The sequence below is a fragment of the Polyodon spathula genome, chromosome 17 (genome assembly GCF_017654505.1).
Source record: "Polyodon spathula isolate WHYD16114869_AA chromosome 17, ASM1765450v1, whole genome shotgun sequence".
Classification (NCBI taxonomy): Eukaryota; Metazoa; Chordata; class Actinopteri; order Acipenseriformes; family Polyodontidae; genus Polyodon; species Polyodon spathula.
In genome coordinates this window covers 32,069,967-32,090,724 of record NC_054550.1, presented here as the reverse complement: position 1 = coordinate 32,090,724, position 20,758 = coordinate 32,069,967, and the positions used below count along the sequence as shown (strand labels likewise).

Sequence of the window (20,758 nt, the reverse complement as noted above, 5' to 3'; positions counted from 1 at the left end):
TGTCTGGAACTTCTCACCCAAACTTTGAACATCTTTTGTTTTCAGTATGTGAAAGCATATGTTTCCCCCTCTATTTTTATTCTGACATGGTAAGTCTATGCACACTTGACATTAAAAGCAGCGTTTTCAATGAAAAAAGGCACATCACACCCCTAGAGCCGAAATCCCACTATATGAAGGATCATTCGTGCATCCCTGTTACCAGCCTGTTAGGCCACATCCTTTATCTGGTCCCCCCAAACGGTGTGGTCTACCCCACTTCTCACTGTGACATCACTACATCTCACTAAAACCTGATAGAATATGTGAGAACATCTTAAATGAGTTCATTTCACCACCACAGTCTATTATACTATTGCAATCCTTACAATACAGGAGGAAGTGACCACACATGAACAAGGGCCTTTTGCAGGCAACAAAACAGGAAGCATGGGTTATCTGCAAATGGTTCTTACTGTACAGACTATATACTGTTCCTATTCACAAAACAGAAAAATCATGCAAGACTTTTTTTTTAATGATATATAAAATCTAAGCGTGGTTAAATTTAAGAATCAATGACTTATATTAGAATCTAGGCTATTCAGAAAAAAAAGCATTAGAAACCAGATTATCCTTCATTACACATTATCATCAATCCTTCAAGTTGTTTAATTTTCTTCATATAGAATGGAAGAATTACAAAATTAAATGGAACAGGTATAATTCTGACTGCAATTTATTCCTGAATACAGTGAGGCACTTGTTTAATAAAATCAAAAGAAGAAGAAACAAACACTGCAGTGCTGAAAATAACTTTGGAAAACGTTCTTGAAATACACTACACTATTTTATTAATAAATATCACCAGGTACGGAAAATTGTAGTGTAAACAGCTTTATACATAAATGATATTAACCCCCCCCCCCCCAAAAAAAAAATACTATGCCGTTTAAAATTATTCGGACATGAAAATAAATCACATACAGACTATATTTACATGGCTCTTATTAAATAAGTGATCCATTTATATATTTAAAAATACCAATTACCCTTTCACCGTAGCGTCAACATAATGGTTAAAACCTTCAATCAAACATTCTTTCATTCAATTTCACATTAATTTGCCACTAAACCTTATATGGTTTCTTGACCCTAGAACCTTTCTTGGCCAACCAATCATAGCAACTCATTACAGGTTTACAAATTCAATTCTGGTTAAAAAAAATAAAATAAATAAAAACTAACAGAAGTAGACTCTTGATGTAGTACTGAGGCTTTAGTTTTCTGTCCCCCCTTTTGGAAATTGCTACAAAAACAGGGCAACATTTTTCTCTAATAGGTAAGAAGTGCCAAAAATAAAATAAAGTGCATATTATTATGAGATGTTCTAACCCAAGACCCACCCCCACCCCAGTGAAACACTCTTTATTGGTTAGTGCTGATCGATTACACATTTCTCTGCAGGCAATACAAATGGGGGAAAAAAGTAGTCTGCTAAACAAATTCCACAATAAGACACATCATTCATAACATTAGTTACGAGTGAGAAATCTTACTGGGTTTACAAACACAAAGCTTATTAAAAAGAATGAAAAAGGATTTAGGGGGTCGCCTGCCAATCCAATCACCAAGCGAAGTGTCCAGTACAGATTTAAAAAGGGCAGATTCCATTCGAACTGGGCCTTGGTGTTAGCTTGTATAGGAGATACTACATTTAGGAGCCACTGTCCTACAGATTATCACAAGAGGTAACTAGCATTATTACTGAGTATTATATAAAGAGCATTATGATATATATATATATATACATGTTATATATATAGACCACAAAATATTATAATAAAAAATATTGAACAGTCCAAGAGTCTACTGCCATTTTATACAGTTTAATAGCTCCAATCTCACTGACAATCCAGAATGTTACACACACTGAAAGCACATATGAAGACCTAATGCTCAAACCAATTTCCCCAACAAGAACTTCAACACAATCCTTCACACTTTCCTGAAACCTGCAATCATTCACAATACATCATGAATATAAGACACTTGGAATAGAAGCTTAAAACTGTTTAAAAAAAAAAAAAAAAAAAAAAAGATAATGGATGCAACTAATATTTGTATACTGTAAAAGCATTTCAGTATAATTGTGGTTTGCTAATATGGAAAGCCATATTGATTTCAGATAGTAAATTCTGAAAGTTAAACCCAAACCCAGATTTAAGAATAATACTGTCAAAAGGTAGACCATTAAATGGTTCATCGATTTGAATTGTACTTTTGTAGAAATTCTAATTTGTCCTTCATTCATCAGGGTTTAAAAATACAGTTTCATGGTTTTCCTCAGTAACAATTCCTAAGGACAGGAGCACTCTCATTTTGAGCAGCAGAAAGTATCAATGTTCTACACACAGGTGTGTAAGCACACTGTACCTTGCTGCTGGAATTCCCTCCATTTTGCCCGTTTTCTAGACCAAACACATTACAAATTATGCAAAATGCCAATTGGAAAACTCAAAAGCTGAAGGACCTCAGGCTCAGCAAACACCTGTTTAGATAAGTCTGGAATTCTTCAGGAACTGAATAAGCACTTTGTAAACAAAGGTATACTGTGCAATGGTCTGCACCATCATCATTCGCTGCTGTCTCAACATGTCCAGAACAGTGGTGATGTCCAGCATCTACGTTGAGAAAAAAAAACAAAAAAAAACACAATATAAAACATGCAGTCACAAAAGAAAAATATATCTTGAGACAAACTGTTTCATTACAGTGATATACTGATTCTGTAATGGATGGTTCATGACCGTCACGATCCGGTGTGCAATGGTCTTAACCCAGTATGGCCTTGCATTTCATTCTAATATAATATTCACACTTCAATTACTTTGTGTGTTTATGCTGCAGATACAGTACAGGCTACTGTTTCTTTGAAAGCTAGGTTCAAAAGTTAGCCTGCAGTACAAGTCGTACTAACCTCATTGTGTTCCAGACAGGCGATCATGATTTCAGATAAAACAACAACCCCAGTTCTCCCCACACCAGCACTGCAGTGTACCACAACAGGTAGGTTAGTGTTTTTAGGGTCCGTGGTGCTGTTTGTATGCCGTCGAACTGACTGTATTTCTTCCAAGTACGCTGGAGTCAAAAAGACAACCACAATCAGTAAGAGAGCATTTTCCCTTGCTGCACACGTTATACAGAAGCACTTCAATAATATGGCATACATGAATTAGTCTATAATTATCCCTCAATATGCAGGATGATTAAAGATATTTTGCAGAGTTGCTGCAGAAAAGGTATTTCTAATAGACATGAAAGATATAACCTGTCTAGATGTTGCGTGCCTGTGATAATTCTATATATACACATATCCTGATTTTAATGTGGTATGTCTGAACCCATTCTTGCGATAAATGGCGGTCCTATCAAGCAGAGAATGCGTCTTCAACAGCACCCTCTGTAACACATGCTGACAAACCATCGCTCGCCCCTGCTGTAGTCCTAAACGAGTCACGTGGTGATTTCGTTTTACGATTCAAAGTGAACAGATTAAAAACAACAATATTTGTGCATTTTGTGATAAATACAACCTTTACAGAAAAAAACCAAACATAAGATATGGTTGAATTACTATCTAGCTATATTATATATTATCATACTTAACTAAACCATAGACATGCATGTGTGTATATGTTTACGTATTTATGCATAACTCGGTTATTACTTTATAACACTTTATTGAAAACCCCAAACCTAATTTGAATACATTTTAATAACTAATTGTGTCTCATACAGACACACCAATAGTTATTTTGTTGTCTTCACGCATATTAATAACATTTGTTAATATACTTTTATATAGGATGGGTGAAATTTGGCATGACACCTCCACGTGCCAAGTTTCACTAGGGGGAATGTGTTCTCCACCCCAAATCGACTTTTTAAAATTTATTCCACACACAAATTACCTAAAAATCCCTTGAAATCCTCTGGACAGCCGTGATCAGGCCAGTCTGTGTACTGAAGATGCCAGACTGTTCTCTCCTGTCCAGTCAGCAGATGCTTGATCTTCAGCCCTGTAGTTGCGTAGCAGCCAGAGTCTGTGCGGAATCGAGTGGTGATTTTAAACCTCCCGTAAGTAACCGTGTTGTGTCTTGATCCAAGCCGTGGCCAGTATCTGAAACATTTCTCCCGGCCACTTTCCTGGAATGTAAAAACAGTCCATTTGAAGAATCACAACTGCAGCCTTTCCTCAACAAGCAACTCACTGCCTTCATTTTTTTCCCTCCAGCTCTGCCAGCAGATGCCAAGTAGTGATTACAGTTCTTGTTATCAAGTTATCTGAAGCAGAATTACTGCTCAGTCTATACAAGTAGTGTAATTACAGCTCCCTCTATTGCCAAATTAAAATAAATATATCAATTTGACTCAAAATAATTTGTTCCAAGTTTTGGGATTATATATTATAATCTTGTTAATTGCCATTATATTTACCAACATATATATAATATATATATATGATATATTATATATATATATATATATATATATATATATATATATATATATATATATACATTGACAATCTTTTTTTTTTTTTTTTTTTTTTTTTTTTAATGAGAATACATAATCCCTCCTCTGCTGTCACCATTGCTATGATAGCAACTCCTTGTTCCCACACCATCTGCCAGAAGTCCTGACAAGTGTTCTGGAGGGGCCCCTGTGTGGCTAAGTAACTCCACTCATGTCCACCCACATTCACCTAGGAGCCAGAAAAAAGGAACACGATTACAAACACAAAAACCACCACTTGAGACTTCCAGTATTACTGCAGTGAAATCTTCACAAAAAACATCAATGTACTGCCATATATCAAACAAAATAAGCTAATTATACTTTAAATAAGCAACAATAGATTTGCCATTTGCAGTTCTAGCCCTTTGGTAATGCACCTGCTAACACTCATGGAATGTTTCCCTTATAAGCCTCTGAATCTTATCAGCTGTTTTGCAAGCAGCATTCTTTAAATACTCCAGTGGTTCTCGTACTTTTATATGGGATGCATTGATATAGCCTGTGTTGTTCTCTTTGGTTGGTACAAGCTCCACTCTGGTATCATCATAGGGCAGGACATCCTGGAACCGATTCCTCTCTGCACTTTCTGGCTGCAAAGCAATGCTACATTCTGCATTTGCTCGCTTCTTAGGAACCTGTTCGTATTCAGTAAACACCATTCCCTGTTCCAGTCGCTCCTCAAGCATCTTGCACTAAAATACAAAAAAAAAAGAAAAGAAAATGGCACTATATTAACATCATTAATATAACTGTGCTTACTCCCCATTGCCGAATTACACACAAGAAAAGTATGTGTATTATTTATCAGTAGCAACACCATGAAGTTAGTTATAAGACTAATTTAGTTGACATCAATATACTGTAAATGTATGCAATTTATCTTCACTAGATTATGTAGGATATTAACCCTTAGCGTTCCATTTGTTCGGCGTTTGTCAGGTACAATTAATTTTCACACATGCTGTTTATTTTACACACACCGTTTAAAATAATCCCCCCACGAATAAAACAGGTTTAAAAGGCAGTGAATCGCAAAAGGACACTCAGGACTATATCTCCAGCCAAGCCCAAACCTTTGTTTGCTGTATTTTTCATATACCTCTTTATATACGCACACTGATAAATCATCTCCTGATCACTCGTTTTATCACCAAACTCCTCAATAATGTGATCCAAGTCATTATTTTATTACTATAACATCTCAAAAAGCTCTGCAAATGTCCATGATATTCTTTGAGTGCTGGATGCAGAAGCAGCTATCTCCTTTGTTTATGTCCGTGTTATCTCTGTGGTGCATGGGGCTATCAGATATGCCTTTTTTTTTTTTTTTTTTTTCTTTTTAGGCTTCATTCGGCTACTATCGATCTCACTTGGCGATTGAAAGGGTTTCTCTGGTTTTCCTGGAGAAAAAACAACTAGAGACCTGTGCTTTACATCTTTTTGAGGATGTCAGACAGGGTCTGACATTGGACTGGAAACGCAAAATTGTAATGTCAGACCTGGTCCGACATAGGACCGCAAAGGGTTAATCACAGCAACATCCAAATAGATTTGTATTTTGCCCCAGCTATTTCTGCACTATTATTTTATTTCTGTGTTTTCATATTTACATTTTTTTAAAAGCATCCCAGGGTATGGTATGACTTCTAAGTTTAGCATTTACAGAACGATTCTCCAGTTCTGAATAAACAAGCAATTATTAAATGTTCAGCTATGTATTCATGTGTGTTAATATAGCCTTACTGAAAAGGCAGGCACAGAACTACCCACTCTGCATTAGCATAATTACTATTTTACAATGACACTGAAAAAAAGACACCAGTTGAAACATTTGTCAACCAGACTAAGAGATTTCTTTGGTTTTATTCAGTTTACAGGCAGACCCAACTCAAATAAAAAGTCATACCCTTTCATCATTTGATGCCTTTTCAGGCTCATCCTTGCTTTCGTCGTGTAAGGGCATCCTAGAAAGAGTTAATCCATTCAATGCTGCCAGCTTCAATGGCCCAATTTTCTTGATATCAGATCTGCTTCCCTTTTTCAAACCCTTGAAAACAGAAGAACAAACACCACGGTCAGAAAGGTGTGCAGCCTACACAAGAAAGTTGGACAATAGCTAGCCAGGAGATAGAACCTGAATGTGATTAGTTTGCTGAGAAACAAGACTCTGGAATGCACTGAGCAATCCCAGCAGTCACACCTAATTCTTCTGTTCAAACACACACCCTGAAAACACCTGCATAGAAATACCACAGAAAAGTGTACTGTGTATTGCAGCTTACAAAAACAACAAATAGTTAAACAGGAAAGAATAGTAGGTACTCACGCCCAGGGGAGGCAGACCCTCGAGGGGGTTTCTTTTTCCAGATGGCACATCAGACACCGGCCTTTTTTTAAAAGAGTCTTGTCTTGCTCTCGGTCTTGCAGAAACACTGAGGTCCGACTCAGACACTGAAGGCACTAGAATGCCTTCCCCTCTTCTCTGGACTCTTCCTTCAACAGCCAGATAAATGGGGTCCCCTTCTCCACACAGCTTCTCGTTTTCAGGATCTCCAATAAGTGTTTGTGGCATATAGACATGGTGACTGGGGTGAGAAGGCACAGATTCATAAGGATAGCTCGGGAGGGGATCATTTGGATTTTGGCCCAGGATGCCAACATGCGACTTGGAACCGCCAGCAGCGTCTCGGTACTGCGGCGTGTGTCTGCTGTTTTCTTCTTCAGTTTCCTCTTCCTCCTCACTACTATGGACCAGCATAGTTGCATCAGAGAGAGATTTCTTGTGGCCGTAACTCAAGTCTTCTCTGCTGGGACTTTCCTCTGCCTTCGTTCTCTCCAGGAACACTTTAAGCTGGGAGCCTGAAGCAGTCACCCTGGGAGGAGCCTCGGCAGCAGATGCTGACATGGTTCTCTCTTTGACCTTCATGTTCTCAAAGCCCAGTGCCAGTGCAGCTACCTCAATGCTGTTTCGCTTCTGCATGTGGGGGTGCCTGGTGGTGAACAGGGGCTCGCTCACCTCTTGCAGGGAATGTGCCACTGGCAGGCTGTCCTCCTGGAACGTCTGAACTGAATGGTGGATCCGGCGTGTTATGAGGTCTGGATTGCTGCTGCTCACGTAAAGGTGCCTCGAGAGGTCAGGGGTGCTATTTGCTGGGCGTGGGTACGGTGGAGGTGGGCGGTACACCTGTGTTCTCATGATGTTCGGAGCAGGGTAGTCCTGAGCCTGTAGCTGGACATTGGTCAACTCTGGCACACTCACTGCGCCAACCACCTGCCGCCTATCTGTGGGGTAAGGATAAGGCGACGGACTGTGGAAGCTGTAATTCAGATGGAACGGGTAATGGTTGGCATTATGGGAGCTGAACTGGGCGTGCTCCCTGATCTCTGGCTGACTGTACACTAAAGGATCAGGCCGGCTATAGGCATACGAATTGCCTATGTTGAGGTTCCTCATTGAATGGCTTTGTCTATCTGCTTGCACCATACCCCTGTTTTTCTGTCTCATGACTGTTTCATAGTCTGGTGTGGCTCGGTAAGAAGGAGGGATGAGAGCACTGTGGCGGTGTGATGGGATGTAATCTGGTCTCATCACATCACTGCCGGTGATGCTCGGGTTGGAGGACATGGGAGATGGCTGCATGTAGTGCTGTGGGTTATTGAGAGAGTTTGTGCTATGCGCACTGTAGACACTCCCGTTTCTGATCCTGCCATTGTACTCATGAGGAGACCTATCCAAGCTTGTCTGAGAGTGATAATAATATCCATTCTGATTGTTAATATAGAGGTTATCTGGGGAAAAAGTAACAAATAAAGTTAACACCATTAACAGATACTAAAAATAATGTTACAAAGCTCACATTTAACAAACTTGACAAAGCCATCAAACTGCAATACAAGCTACAGAAAGGACTAAACTGGATGTACAGAATTTAATGTCAACCCAACCAGAAGTACAAATCCCTAATCTGAATAAAAAAGTTGTAGCTTTTAAAAACATTTCAGCAGCTTATAGCACATTTGCAATGCTACGCACCCGGTTCTATTTTGTGGGAAACTATGTTTAAAAGAAAAAATAAAAATAAAAAAACTAGTATTAACAATAAATCTAACAGAGTTCAGTTGCTGACAATTGTCCCACGTTTTTAGGACGTTACTTTATCAGCAGATGCTGAAAATACCAGCTCTAGTAAAATTCCTGTAAAAGGACATCCAATACATAAATGTAATTCAGACAAAAAAGGACGGACAGAGATGTACAGTTCAAAAGGATAAGCTGTGGAAGAATGTAGTAAATAGACACCAAGGAATTATGCTTTCTTGTATAACTGAAGATGGTAATGGGACTCTGTTGCTTTAATCTCCCCCACTTATTAGTTCAGAGAGCCAATGCAATTAGACAAAACACTCTGAATTAGGCTTTTTAAACTTCTATTGAATTATCAGTGTCTATCTGCGTTCAATCCCTGAAGAGCAATGTATGTATCGTGAAGACACAGGTTCTGCACAAGTCTGGTGTTTCACAGTGTACCTTGTGAAGATGTGTACTGTTCAGAATAGGGTCCATTGTAATGCAGCTGAGGTGGAGGCATCATGTATGGCTGAGGTTTTGGCTAAAACAAAATCAAAACATAAAGACATACAAATGTTATTTCCTTTCAATTCTATCACTGGAGATTTCAGAACTATTACTTATTTTGAAGAAAGCGTGCCAATGCAATTGTGTCAAGATTTAATCAAAATTGTTGTTTATGTGGTGGCCCCCAAAAGGAATGACCTAAATCAACATCATCATGACTCTGGGTATAGAGTAATTTCTATAGAATGAATGAGCTGTGCTAATGTACACGCTTGCACTGCTTACAACTACTCAATCAAATGTCAATTAATTGATGAAGTCATCATTATACATTTAAAGTAAAACATTTAATGAAATTATGCTTGAGGATACATAAGGTCCAACGAATATAACCTCTAATATAATAATTTAAATTGTACACACAAGCGACAGTCTCGTAGAGGATCTTCTTCTGACTTGATTAACAGCAGCAGTCTGAGTCTGCCTGTGGAACACAAGATTGTGCACTTTAATCTTATCTGACAGGGTTCATTTACATCTGTGCCAGTGTTAATCTGTGGATAACATTCCGTTTTTAACATACAGCAATCCTGTTTTTGAATACCTGTAACTCAGGAACTCATTCACACAAGTTGAAAATGCCACATCTCGTATAATACTAAACACTGAAAATAAAACTATAATAAAGTAACGAAAGAAAACACAGGAAAAAAGGCGACAGGTATTAAAAGTTGTTTTGCTCACCCTTTGCTAGGCAGAGAAGGACGAGAAAGCAATGGAAAGCGAGGAAAGGAAAGAGTAAGCAAAGACTTCTGGGAGCCCTCAGCAGGTGCCGATTCAGACGGCTCTCTAGAGATACAGGAATCGGACAGAAATTAGGCAGCTGACAACTGAAAGAAATTGCAAAGAAACCAGGATTCCGACGAATACTTACAGGCTGCTTTTATTAATTCTGTAGAATTTGTGCCGAGCAACACACATCCTCCAAATGTATTTGGCAGTTTCCAGATCTTCCTAGAGAAAGATAAAAGAAAAACCCTTTTGAAATTGTGCATAGTAAACAAGAGAAAGATCTTCAGCCAGGTGCTCTTACTTTTAATTTTTCAAGTGCTGATTTTCAGCTGCTTGTACAGTGGCTCACAAATGTACTTGTGTGTGGGCTGCCTTGCGCAGAATTATTATTAACTCTGCAGTGGGGGGGATCAAACTGACACTTCCCTCCCAGACTTCCTGTGAGTTATTCACACAAGTGAATATGCAAAGATAAAATGAACACTCAGGAAAATAAAATAACCTGCAGCACCTTCATAAAACTGTACAATGTGTCTGAAAACTCACTGTCTGGAACTGAGCGGTTTCTTCCTTGTTGACCAGCTCCAGTGCAAAGAAGGACTTGTTATGTGACATATTGGCAATGTCATTCCAGCTGTAAAATACATCAAAATCACAGATTGTAGTATACAAACAATAGGAGAAAATAAACAAAGAAATAAGCACTGTTTAATAATATAAAATAGTGTTTATTACAGTTAGTAAATAAAAGGTGAATGAGATTTATTTTGATATATGGGTATATATGGTTTCAATAAACTTTGTTCCTTTAGCAGTGTGTGCTGAAACCCACTTTGTTTCTATGATCTCTCTGGTCTTACTGAAATAACTGACCACATAGATGCAATTTTATAATAGAATTTCCACTTAATAGATTATTTTTAATGAGGCAATTGATGAAGTTTGTTAATTTTAGTTTTTGGAATACCGATTCAGGTTTACTAAACAAAGACTTGCTGGTTTTTAAATGACATGATCCTGTGATGTTATTACCTTCCATAATGGAGCTGGGTTTAACTCATTTTATACAGCTGGTTGCCAAGCAACAACTGCAAAGGTACTTTGAAATATTCCTCCTACAAAGTTGATAGTTTTTCTTCATAAAAGACTGAACAGAAAACATGTCTACATTTTACCAGTTTTACTTAAAATTCGTACTTTACTTTTATAAGAGGTTCAAGCAGCATAGTGGCAACCAATCAGAATGCAATTAGACAGCAACACGGCCACCGACACCCAATCATATTAGTGCTACTCCTTCACAAGTAAAAAGGACAGACGATTAGCTCCTGAGAATTCAGCAGCTATGTTAAGGGAAATTGTACTCAAAATAACAAGGCTCTCTAAATGCTCTGTATACATAACAAACCAGTCTCGCTGTGCCAATTTTCTTAAAGTGTTTGGCCAGTATTTCAATTTTCTTGCCAGCTTTCTGGGTCAGCTGGAAATGAGGACTGATGCCATACTAGATCCTTTCTGGCGCTGCTGTTATGTCATATTGTTGACAGCCACCCACACTAGTGATCGCCGGCAGGGTGAATTATGTCTGAATGCAAAGCGTTCGGGTGCAAAAATAACAAAAGGAAAAACAGTAACAAAAAAGTACTTTTGTGTACCTAAGCCTTTAACAAAACAATGGCTACATAATACAGTAACGGGACATACACTCAATAGAATACTATGTGTGAGTACAGAGAGAGTAAACGACAGGACCGCACACAAAGCGCCGCGGAAGACAGCACCAGTACATTCAATGTTAACTTTGGTTTTAATGGTTTTTATATGACATACTGTTCAAGGAGAGGCTGAAAATGCGTCAAAAGCTTTAGTTAACATGTTTTCTATTGAAATGGTTATATATCCATTTGCAATACAGTTCCCCTTTAAGGCTCTTCATCCGTTCATCCATCCATTATCTGTAACTGCTGAATACTTCACAGGGATTTGTATTCCTTACCCAAATATAACAGGAGGTCTGCCATTTTTGTGCCTCACAAAGATTCCATCCAAACACGCACCAATAGATATATCAGCGCCCTGGCTGTCCTGGACACAGAACACAGAAATGGACACAACAATTAAAAAATAATGAGAAGCAGCCACATCGTATATGTATTGTAATCTTATAAATAAGCTTAACCTCAACCAGGTGTTCGTTTGTGTTTATTTGAAGTATCATTGTCATCGTTAAGAGCTGTAAACTATATCCTCAGATGATTTTTTTTGGCAGGGATGGCTACTATATACCTTCATATTCACATAGAAGATGACCTTTGCCAGCACTGCTAGAAATAAATAAAGATTTGACTCTTACCTTTGCCTGGTAACTTTCCTGACCATAGCCATCCATTTTCTCTACTTCTTGCATATATAGCATCTCAGCTTCTGGGGCCAGAAGACCTCTACAAATACATACGTAAATAAACAACCAACAGGACTGAAAATCTGTACGGCGTGTGCAAAACATATTACAATACTCTAAATGCAATAGTTTCCGATATGCTACGTCTTGCATGTGAATGAACTGAAAGGTTTGTGGCAGTCATTTGAGTACTAGAAATTAATCATAACTATTTATTCAAAACTATGAAGCAAGAGTTAGCAGATTGAACGTAAAAAAAAAACACCCTATTTTGTCAACTTCTAGTTACTAAAAAGCCAAAACAACTGGAGGTCTGACAACTGTTTAGCAACAGAATCAGGAAACCAAACATAGGTTGTTTGGTCCTCAGCTGCCATAGATTATGTATGTAGACTATACATTGCTTACGAAGAATGAGAAATATTCCATCAAAATAACTCCCTGTAAATGGTCAGTTGGGAAACATGTGACAACACTTTCTGGAATACTCCACAGTCTGTCTGTCTGTCATTGTGCTTCTGTGCCATTTTAAATAAAACAAACTACTAAAAGCTAGTATGAGACTTTGTATTTAAAGTGTAACAAGAAAATATGGGATCTGCACTAAGCAGCAAAACAAATGAATTAAAGGTTACTACAAGACTCAAGTGTAACCCTACAAGCACACACGTGCTATCATCCAACAGACAATATATCATTAGCCCATCCTAATTGGCAATCACAGGTGTAATTTAATTGTTACGGAACTAAAAGTCAAAGCCTTACTTGTATTTTTGGTGCAATAAGGCAACTTTTTGTGTTGTCTCTTCAAGCATTCGTTCGTCCTGTATCCAGTCCTTTCAGGAGAAATACAGCACAAGACAATGTTTAAACTTTATAGTAGGGGTGTGCAGAAAACCCACCACTCTTACAAACACTAATACTTGGATGATGTCATTGGAAGTGGGTGTGGCTAAAACCAGAAGTGTCGTTAAAATGCATTTGTAGTCCCGATTTTCAGCCAGAAAGTGACCAAGCAGAGGTCTCATTTTTATTTAACAAGAATTTTGATCATTTTTAATGTCCTAACCTTATTCTTTGGCATGTGTGCAAACTAAATGAAAAGTGGGGTTATAGGCACATAGCTTATTATGTTGTCTGTGTGTTACTGTACAACATTTAATAATACAACAGATATCAAACAAACCAACAAGGCAAATGAAAATAGTTAGAATTATTTATTTTTTATTTTTTAAAGAATAATCAAAGATTTTAACCAGACTCCTCACATAAGCTCTGAAAATAATTAATGAAATTTGGAAGAAAAAAAAAAAAACAAAAAAAAAAAACTTACAATTGGAAACAAGACAAATTTCTGAAGAAAGTCCTGGGATTCATACTGATCAAAGTCACCAAAATCAGCTGTAAGAAACATGAAAACATGTTGGTCCTGTAATGCAGTCTTTCTTTAGATTTGTGATAGTAACTCACCTGCTATGCTCTAAATGGACTAAAAACAGAAGTCGTAAAACTTTAAAATTGTCTGAATCACTTTGACAATAATTTATAAAATAAATAATGTTAACTGTTCACACATTTATTTATTAGTTTATTTATTTAACAGTGAGGCAATATTACCCAAAAACACACAAATTAAAAAAACAAAAAAAAAAAAAAAAAAGTGTTGTCCAACACAATTAACCAACAAACAGACAGGAAAACTTCAACCATATAAGCTTTGAAACCTCTTGTTTTAGCACTTCATTCATAACAGGGCAAGCATTTTGATTACAGACACTACATCCAAACCCTGTTACCAAAAAAAACAAAAACAAATGTAGCTATGGCAGGCAAGCAGGGCAGTAAGTTTGTCTACATACTCTGAATATATGATGGAACAATGCAGTGCATTTTAAAAAGTCCAATGCCAACAGCTATGTAAGCAATCCCAACAGCTATGCTGACTATCCAAGCTATTCGTATAACTCCATACTGTACTGAACCAAGTCATGACTGGCACCAACAGTAAATAAAAATAGATACCGTCTTCCAGGGCAGCACAAGCTTATTAAAAACATGTTTTTAGGGTTACAACAGTATAAATCACCAGTACTCTTCATGCAACATGTGATACAAGCTAGCAGCAAGATTGCAACAGTCCATGATCTCAGTCCCTCTGCAATGATGCTGCAGATCCAACAAGTTCTACTGCCAGATATTTTGCCGGCAGCGTTTTAAATTTTTTTCCTAAGCAAACACTTTCAGAAATGTAAAGCCTCGACTCTCCATGCCACTTTTAAAGCTGCTAACACTTCTCAGGTTTAAAAAGAAACATAACAACAATAACAAACACGAACTCTTCAAATCTGTCAAGCCTAACTTTACTACACGTTTTGTTTTTAGAATAATTTCTACTTAATTATGGAGCTCGTTCTTTAAATATCCGAAATCCCGACAGCAGTATTTGCTTTAGTCTTTCTTTAGATAAGTAGCTCAGAGGCTTGGCATGAAATGTGACTCTTCCAGATGCTGAACATGTTTCAAAAAGTTTGGTCCAAAAATGAAAACGTTTGCTTGTTGGTGTATGTTACCTTATTCTGCTCTAATGCATACCTGCTTTTATTTCATTCTGTCATTGTAGCTACTAAAGAGGTTTAAAAAAAAAAAAAAAAAAAAAAAACTAATTACATTTTAAAAAATCACCACATAGAAATGCATGCCTTCCTTTTCAGCCACATTACTACAAAACTGAATTATTAAAAAAATACCTAACATTATTAAAAATTAAAACTCCAGCGGTTCCTTCAGCTAGATAACCTACAGCATGTGTGGGCATACCCCAAATAAAGCAACTCTGTATACAACTCAAACAGTTTCTGAGATATGACAGAAATGAAAGCACAGCATAGGGTGGAATTTTTCATCCTAGAACTGTTTGATACAGATTATTCTGACCAACTGTATCACGTCAGAATATCTGAAAGCAAAATGTAAACCCCACCCCCCCAAAAAAAAAAAAACAGAACAAAAGGCTGAACTATCTGAAGAGTTCAGCATGTTGTGAACCTTACCTTGAACAGCTAAACCAGCTAAATGCAAGGCTTGTTCCATTGTGCAGGGTATGCGTCCCTCTAAGACATCCTTTTTCAACTGAAGGTAATACTGGTACCTACAATAGGGAAACAAAGTTAACATTTTGCTGTGATGTTTAATTACAATATCACCTCTTTTTTTTGGATTTATGAATTCATAAAAAGGAGCAGGGGTGGTGTGGGTCAGATAAACATGATTTAAGATGGCACACTATTTCATCACCACAAAATATTGAATTGTTACACATCGAAGCACACAAGCTACACATCAGTCAGGAGATATTAGAAACTGTCTATAAAAAAAAGTGAAAATAAAAAGATAATCCATGAGGCTGGGGTGATGCATCGATCCATCGTATCGTTTGATCACCAACTGCTTGCTTGACCTTTCACTATGCACATTCACACACTGTTCAAAAAAGGTCATTGGACTTTATTCAACTGCACATAAATTAACAGTTAAAAAAAACAACAAAGATTGCTTTCCAAAAGTAGCCCCTTTGCCATAGACACGTTACGCATCTCAGAAATGTTAGACCCCAGCGAACAGGTTTTCAGCACAGCAGGACAGACTGTAAACAAGTTCCATTCCTCAGTAAAAGCAAAGAACGTGGATGTGATCCTGTTTCTTCACAAAAACTAAATATAACAAACGAGCACTATGATACAGGACTGTTTTTTTGTAAATAAGTTATGCTGTTGATGAACATGAAGCTACTATTGTGGATTTACAAATTTAAAGGCAATGAAATATAAATCACTTGTTGTCTGACTATTCCAACAGGCCCCATGGTACTGCAGAAAACTTACCTTGTGATCTCCTGCTGAAACTGTGACACACTTGGCACATAGAACACAACTCCAAAGTAAACTGTAGGCTCCACACCATACTTGTCGAGTTGTTTTTTCAAAGGTTTTTCCAAGTCCACCCATCTTTGTTGATTCTGTTTATTTAAATACCAGATACTGAAATATGTAATCTGTAGGAAAAATAAACAACCCTTCAGGCTTTGTTTTGATGTAACTCCTAAAGCATGCAAAACTGTGAGCCTGACTGCTGGTTTCACTGACCCTGATAAAATCACTAAAACTCAAACCTTAAAAAAACATACTTTTTTTCAAATCTTCAGGAGTGCTAGATCTATCTGTGTGGTCCAGCTAAGCTGAATTTTTCCTGGTGTAAAACAATACATTTCACACACATGTACTGTATGCCAATTATTGCAGCTATTGCTGTATAAACCCGTTTATCTACTGCATATATTGACAGTGTTCCAAGCCAGATTTGTCTGCACAAAAAATTCATGGCTCATCTATAGCTCAAGTAGTACATTCATTTGAATCAAACGTGATTATTGGAATATCTATTCTTTGACGCATAATGCCCTTTTAATGGTTGAGATGGGCGAGAACTGGCAGGGAATGTACATGAAAGCCTTTTATAATTAAATATGGAGACAGAGCCAAAATAGAAGAATAACCTAAAGGAGAGAGGAGTCCTACGTTTTCCTTGCTCTATATTAGTTTCTTGATGTATAAAATGCATGCAACACTCATTTTCTGCACTGTCAAAAAGACCTGAAACAAGGAGTTTTTAAAGTACGTTTTTGTTACTGTGTAAATCACTTGCCCTCACCTACCTAAAAGCATTCAACTATTCAAATATGGTTTCATTCAAAATTCACATTTTGTCAGTCATGTTTTTCTTTGACCTCATCCCAATTATTGGTGCTACACAGACAAGGAAAGCCCTTACCTCCCGCAATTCCAGTCTCTGTGCCACAGCTTCCAAACACTCCTGTCCGGGGCTCTCCACAGAAAGTGTAAACTCCACAAATTCATTGTTCAGCAGCTGAATTCGTGTGACTAGGCAGCTCTTGCTCGAAACAGTATACCTTCGAGTTCTTTTTAATTTTAATCCAAATGGCAAGGGCATGGTTCACAGCCCACTAAAAAAAATGTCCTTCAGCTGATGATGTGTGTCCTTTTATCAAAATGACCAGCAACAAGAAGTGACTGGAGATTTAGGCATCTATATATTGGATACATGTGATCCTGCAAAACAGAAGATGAGAAAAGAAAGTGTTATTCACAACGATTTATGCAACCTTAGAAACTTTTTTAGAAAAGAAACCTTACTATGGTTTTTGGTTCGCCATAATGTGCAAGCTATGAGGAATTTGCTCAAACCAGAGCAACTGTGCCGTCTAGCTACTATTTTAGATGTGACTAAATCTGCAACCAATTCACACCAAGGAGTAGCTGAAACAAAATAGTGCCCCTTTCATTAAGGTCTGCATTTAGCTTTTATACATGATCAAACACATGATTTAGTTTATCTGGAATGCATTGTTGACATTTTTCAGAACAATAATTAAAATAACCCTTACATATATTCTTATGCACAACATTGACTTTACCTAAATGTGCACCACAGCATAAACCACAAATGAGGATGTCTAATTATGTGTCCTGAAAAAATACACAATCTCAAATGAAATGCTAGTACATTGAACAGTAACTCAAATTAAATATACATTATCACACATTTTTTAAGGCTGTTTCTTCCAGTTTTTATTTATTTTTTGTTGACTTTTCGACTTGTTCTGATCACTCCCAAGTCATATAAAGCAGCAGACTGCAGACACAATCACAAGATTTGCAAAACAAAGACAAATTATGATTCCTCTCAGCCATAGACGAGTCGCTTCTGGTTCGACACCGGCAGATAAAATCGCACTGGTTATTTTGCGCATAGTTTAGTACAGTAAACCTGCATTCCCTTAAAATTGTACATTTAAAGCATAAACTTTAAGAAATAAATACTTCCAAAAAGCAGTTTAAAAAAAAAAAAAAAACAGCAGCGGTACTTAAACGAAGTTTAAGTTGCTGTAAAAAAAAAAATAAAAAAAAAATAAATAAATAAATAGTAAACAATATCCCCCATTTCCTATCAGTTTTAAAGCTAGCTGCTCATACGAAACGAAAAACTGTGCAGTTTTGCCTGCCAACTCAGAAAACAGTAACCAGCCAAAAAAAATAAAAAATACTGCCGTGTAAACCGTGATCTCCAAAAATCGCTTTAAATCGGAAAACAAAAACAACCTTTACAGATAAAACACACGCAATGCCATGTAAAAAGGCACTATCAGCTCAGTTTAATCACGATGAACTCTTACTGCTGTCTCCAATCAGCCTCGCTGTCCACTTTTGCAACCAGACTGACCAAAACACAGGTCTTGTTCCACTTGTCTTTACTCTCAGGAATTACCTGTTGATATTATCTACCCCAAAGAAGTCTATTTCGTTTTGCCCTGCGATTAATCTCCTCCCGAACACATCGCACACAAGACTTACTGTTTAAAAAAACTAATAAAACATTACTTTCTCTGTTAGTATCAACATGCTGGAATATCGAAAACATGCCTCACTTCCTGTCGGTGGTAAAGAGGCTTATTTCTGTATCCTGCGGCGTGGTAGGGACTACATTTTTTTTTTTTTTTAACAGAGCTTGACCTTTTCTAGGTTGATCGTGGTCTCATCTTTATATTAGCTGATAGTTAATTTAAAGTAAATGTTATGTATGTTTGTGTTTTTGCATTAAAAAATAAGGGATTCCACAGGTGTGAGGATTCAGTAAAAAAAAAAAGGTTGCTGCTGCGGCGTAATCGTAATCAGATTGTCCTATGGGATTGAGCCCATTACATCAGACAGCTGGAATGCCAGGCAGGGAATGTGCCAGGAATGGGGCAGCTGGCTCACTAGAGCCGTGGGATATGTATCGCTCAGTAGAGACACTAACAGCGTGATTTTCCAAAGGGGCGACATAATAACGAGGTTGCAACATCGTTTTTAAAGCCTAATATAGGTTACCAAATTACTTTTTGTGTATTCCAAAAAAAAAAAGTGACCGACTTTTTAAAAAAATATTGTTATTATTATATTTCGGCCACTTGTTGTTTGAGTTTTTTTACAGTTTTTAATTGGGAGTCTCTGTTATTTTCTGTGTGTAACCTGCAGTGTTATGTTAAATTAGGATTCTAATAACATAATTTACTTTTGGATTCGTTAAATAAAAACACGTTTTGGGGGAAATTGTGGCAGCCTTTTTTTATTGGGTGGGGTGGGGCGCAGTGCATAGGGTTAACGGTTTTTATTATTATTATTATTATTATTATTATTATTATTATTATTATTAACACTCCTTGCTGTGTAGAATAACAACTATTGATTGGGACTAGTGAAATAAAATAAAAAAAAATTAAAGAGAGAAAAAAAAAAACATGTTAATAATTACTGGCTACCCTTAGTAACCACCTTTCCTTGCCCAGTGGAAAAAATAATGACTGGTTTAATTGTATTGTTTAATGAATTTGGAAGAACTGAATTTATATAAAGCTTGTATGATCTTCTGCTGGAATTGACAACTGTGGGGATAATGCACTGAAGATGACGTTTTGACCTCTGCATTGTTGGTGCAGGAAAGGAAAAAAACGTTTGAGCAATTGATTAGTCAGCTTAAATACACAGTACCTATTAATTAGGCTCCTAGTAAGACCGTGTTTCCATTCTGTGAGGTTTCCTGGTACGGTTGATTTATTTACATCATGAATACTATACTCCAAATGTTTAACAATGTTCTAGTAACTCAAGTATAATTAATTAGTCAAACCAAGTAGGTTAAATGTGTGTGTGTCATACCCTGAAGAACTACACTGACTGGAACAAATGAAATGTGCAACAAAAGATTAAAACAAACAAAAAAAGTTAAAACAAGATATTTTACTTCAATTTATTCTAAACAAAAAAAAAATCAGTTCAGTTGTTTGTTTGTTTTAAAAGAATGTACCTGTGCTGTTAGATTTCACAAAATAAAAATAAAAACTGTCCAAAAGGATGACATGTGACAAAAGCAATGATTTAAATGATAGTGTGGACCCTTTCAATCATTGCTTTTTGTCACAAATGTCATTCGTTTGGATCGTTTTTCTTTTCACCATGACCACATATTACTTTTGCATAGATCAAACATGATACAGGATTGTATTAAAAAATTGTATGAACTAGTATCATGTACTTGTAAATTACTTTGTCTAACTTGGAATACTGTTGCCAACATATAGTTCAGCCTCAGAAATATTCAACGAAAAAAAAAAAATCAGCAAACCACTGAATTACTCGAAAACAAAAGACGCATAAATAGAGGTAGGGGTCAAATATAAATCTGAATCAAACTGAAATATAATATAATTTTAAAATGAATAGCCTTTTTATAAATATGATTTTCAAAGTTTAAAAAGTCTTGATTCAGTCTGCATTCAGCCTTGCTTGGTTTGGCAGTGTCTATTCCTCCAACAG

The 20,758-nt window shown here is 36.9% G+C and overlaps 1 protein-coding gene across 5 annotated transcripts; it reads right to left on the bottom strand.

Annotated features, from left to right (window-relative positions):
• Positions 1-1,824: 1,824 nt before the first annotated feature.
• On the bottom strand, positions 1,825-18,837 carry LOC121330230 (tyrosine-protein phosphatase non-receptor type 21-like). Of its 5 annotated transcripts, none has more exons than XM_041276577.1 (20): positions 18,758-18,837; positions 17,157-17,455; positions 16,211-16,380; positions 15,380-15,477; positions 13,663-13,730; positions 13,095-13,165; positions 12,282-12,369; positions 11,925-12,013; positions 10,475-10,562; positions 10,071-10,150; positions 9,881-9,985; positions 9,560-9,620; positions 9,089-9,170; positions 6,887-8,349; positions 6,467-6,607; positions 5,034-5,252; positions 4,619-4,747; positions 3,954-4,188; positions 2,960-3,120; positions 1,825-2,663 (listed from the first exon to the last, which is right to left on the bottom strand). In XM_041276577.1, exons 2-20 carry the CDS (start codon positions 17,334-17,336, stop codon positions 2,535-2,537), a joined length of 3,657 nt encoding a protein of 1,218 aa, XP_041132511.1. In that variant the 5' UTR covers positions 17,337-17,455; positions 18,758-18,837; the 3' UTR covers positions 1,825-2,534. The 5 variants fall into 5 exon arrangements, with proteins under 5 accessions (XP_041132511.1, XP_041132510.1, XP_041132509.1 ...); XM_041276576.1 differs by having other exon boundaries at positions 18,785-18,837; XM_041276575.1 differs by having other exon boundaries at positions 18,672-18,836.
• Between the last annotated feature and the right edge of the window lie 1,921 nt (positions 18,838-20,758).

Coding starts and splice junctions, on each gene's coding strand:
- LOC121330230 (XM_041276577.1), bottom strand. CDS start 17,336: ATGCCCTTGCCATTTGGATTAAAATTAAAAAGAACTCGAAGGTATACT. Junction 9,621..9,880: donor CCTTCTCTGCCTAGCAAAGG/GTGAGCAAAACA, acceptor TGTGTTCCACAG/GCAGACTCAGACTGCTGCTG. Junction 5,253..6,466: donor AGGCATCAAATGATGAAAGG/GTATGACTTTTT, acceptor TTTGTATTTTAG/TGCAAGATGCTTGAGGAGCG.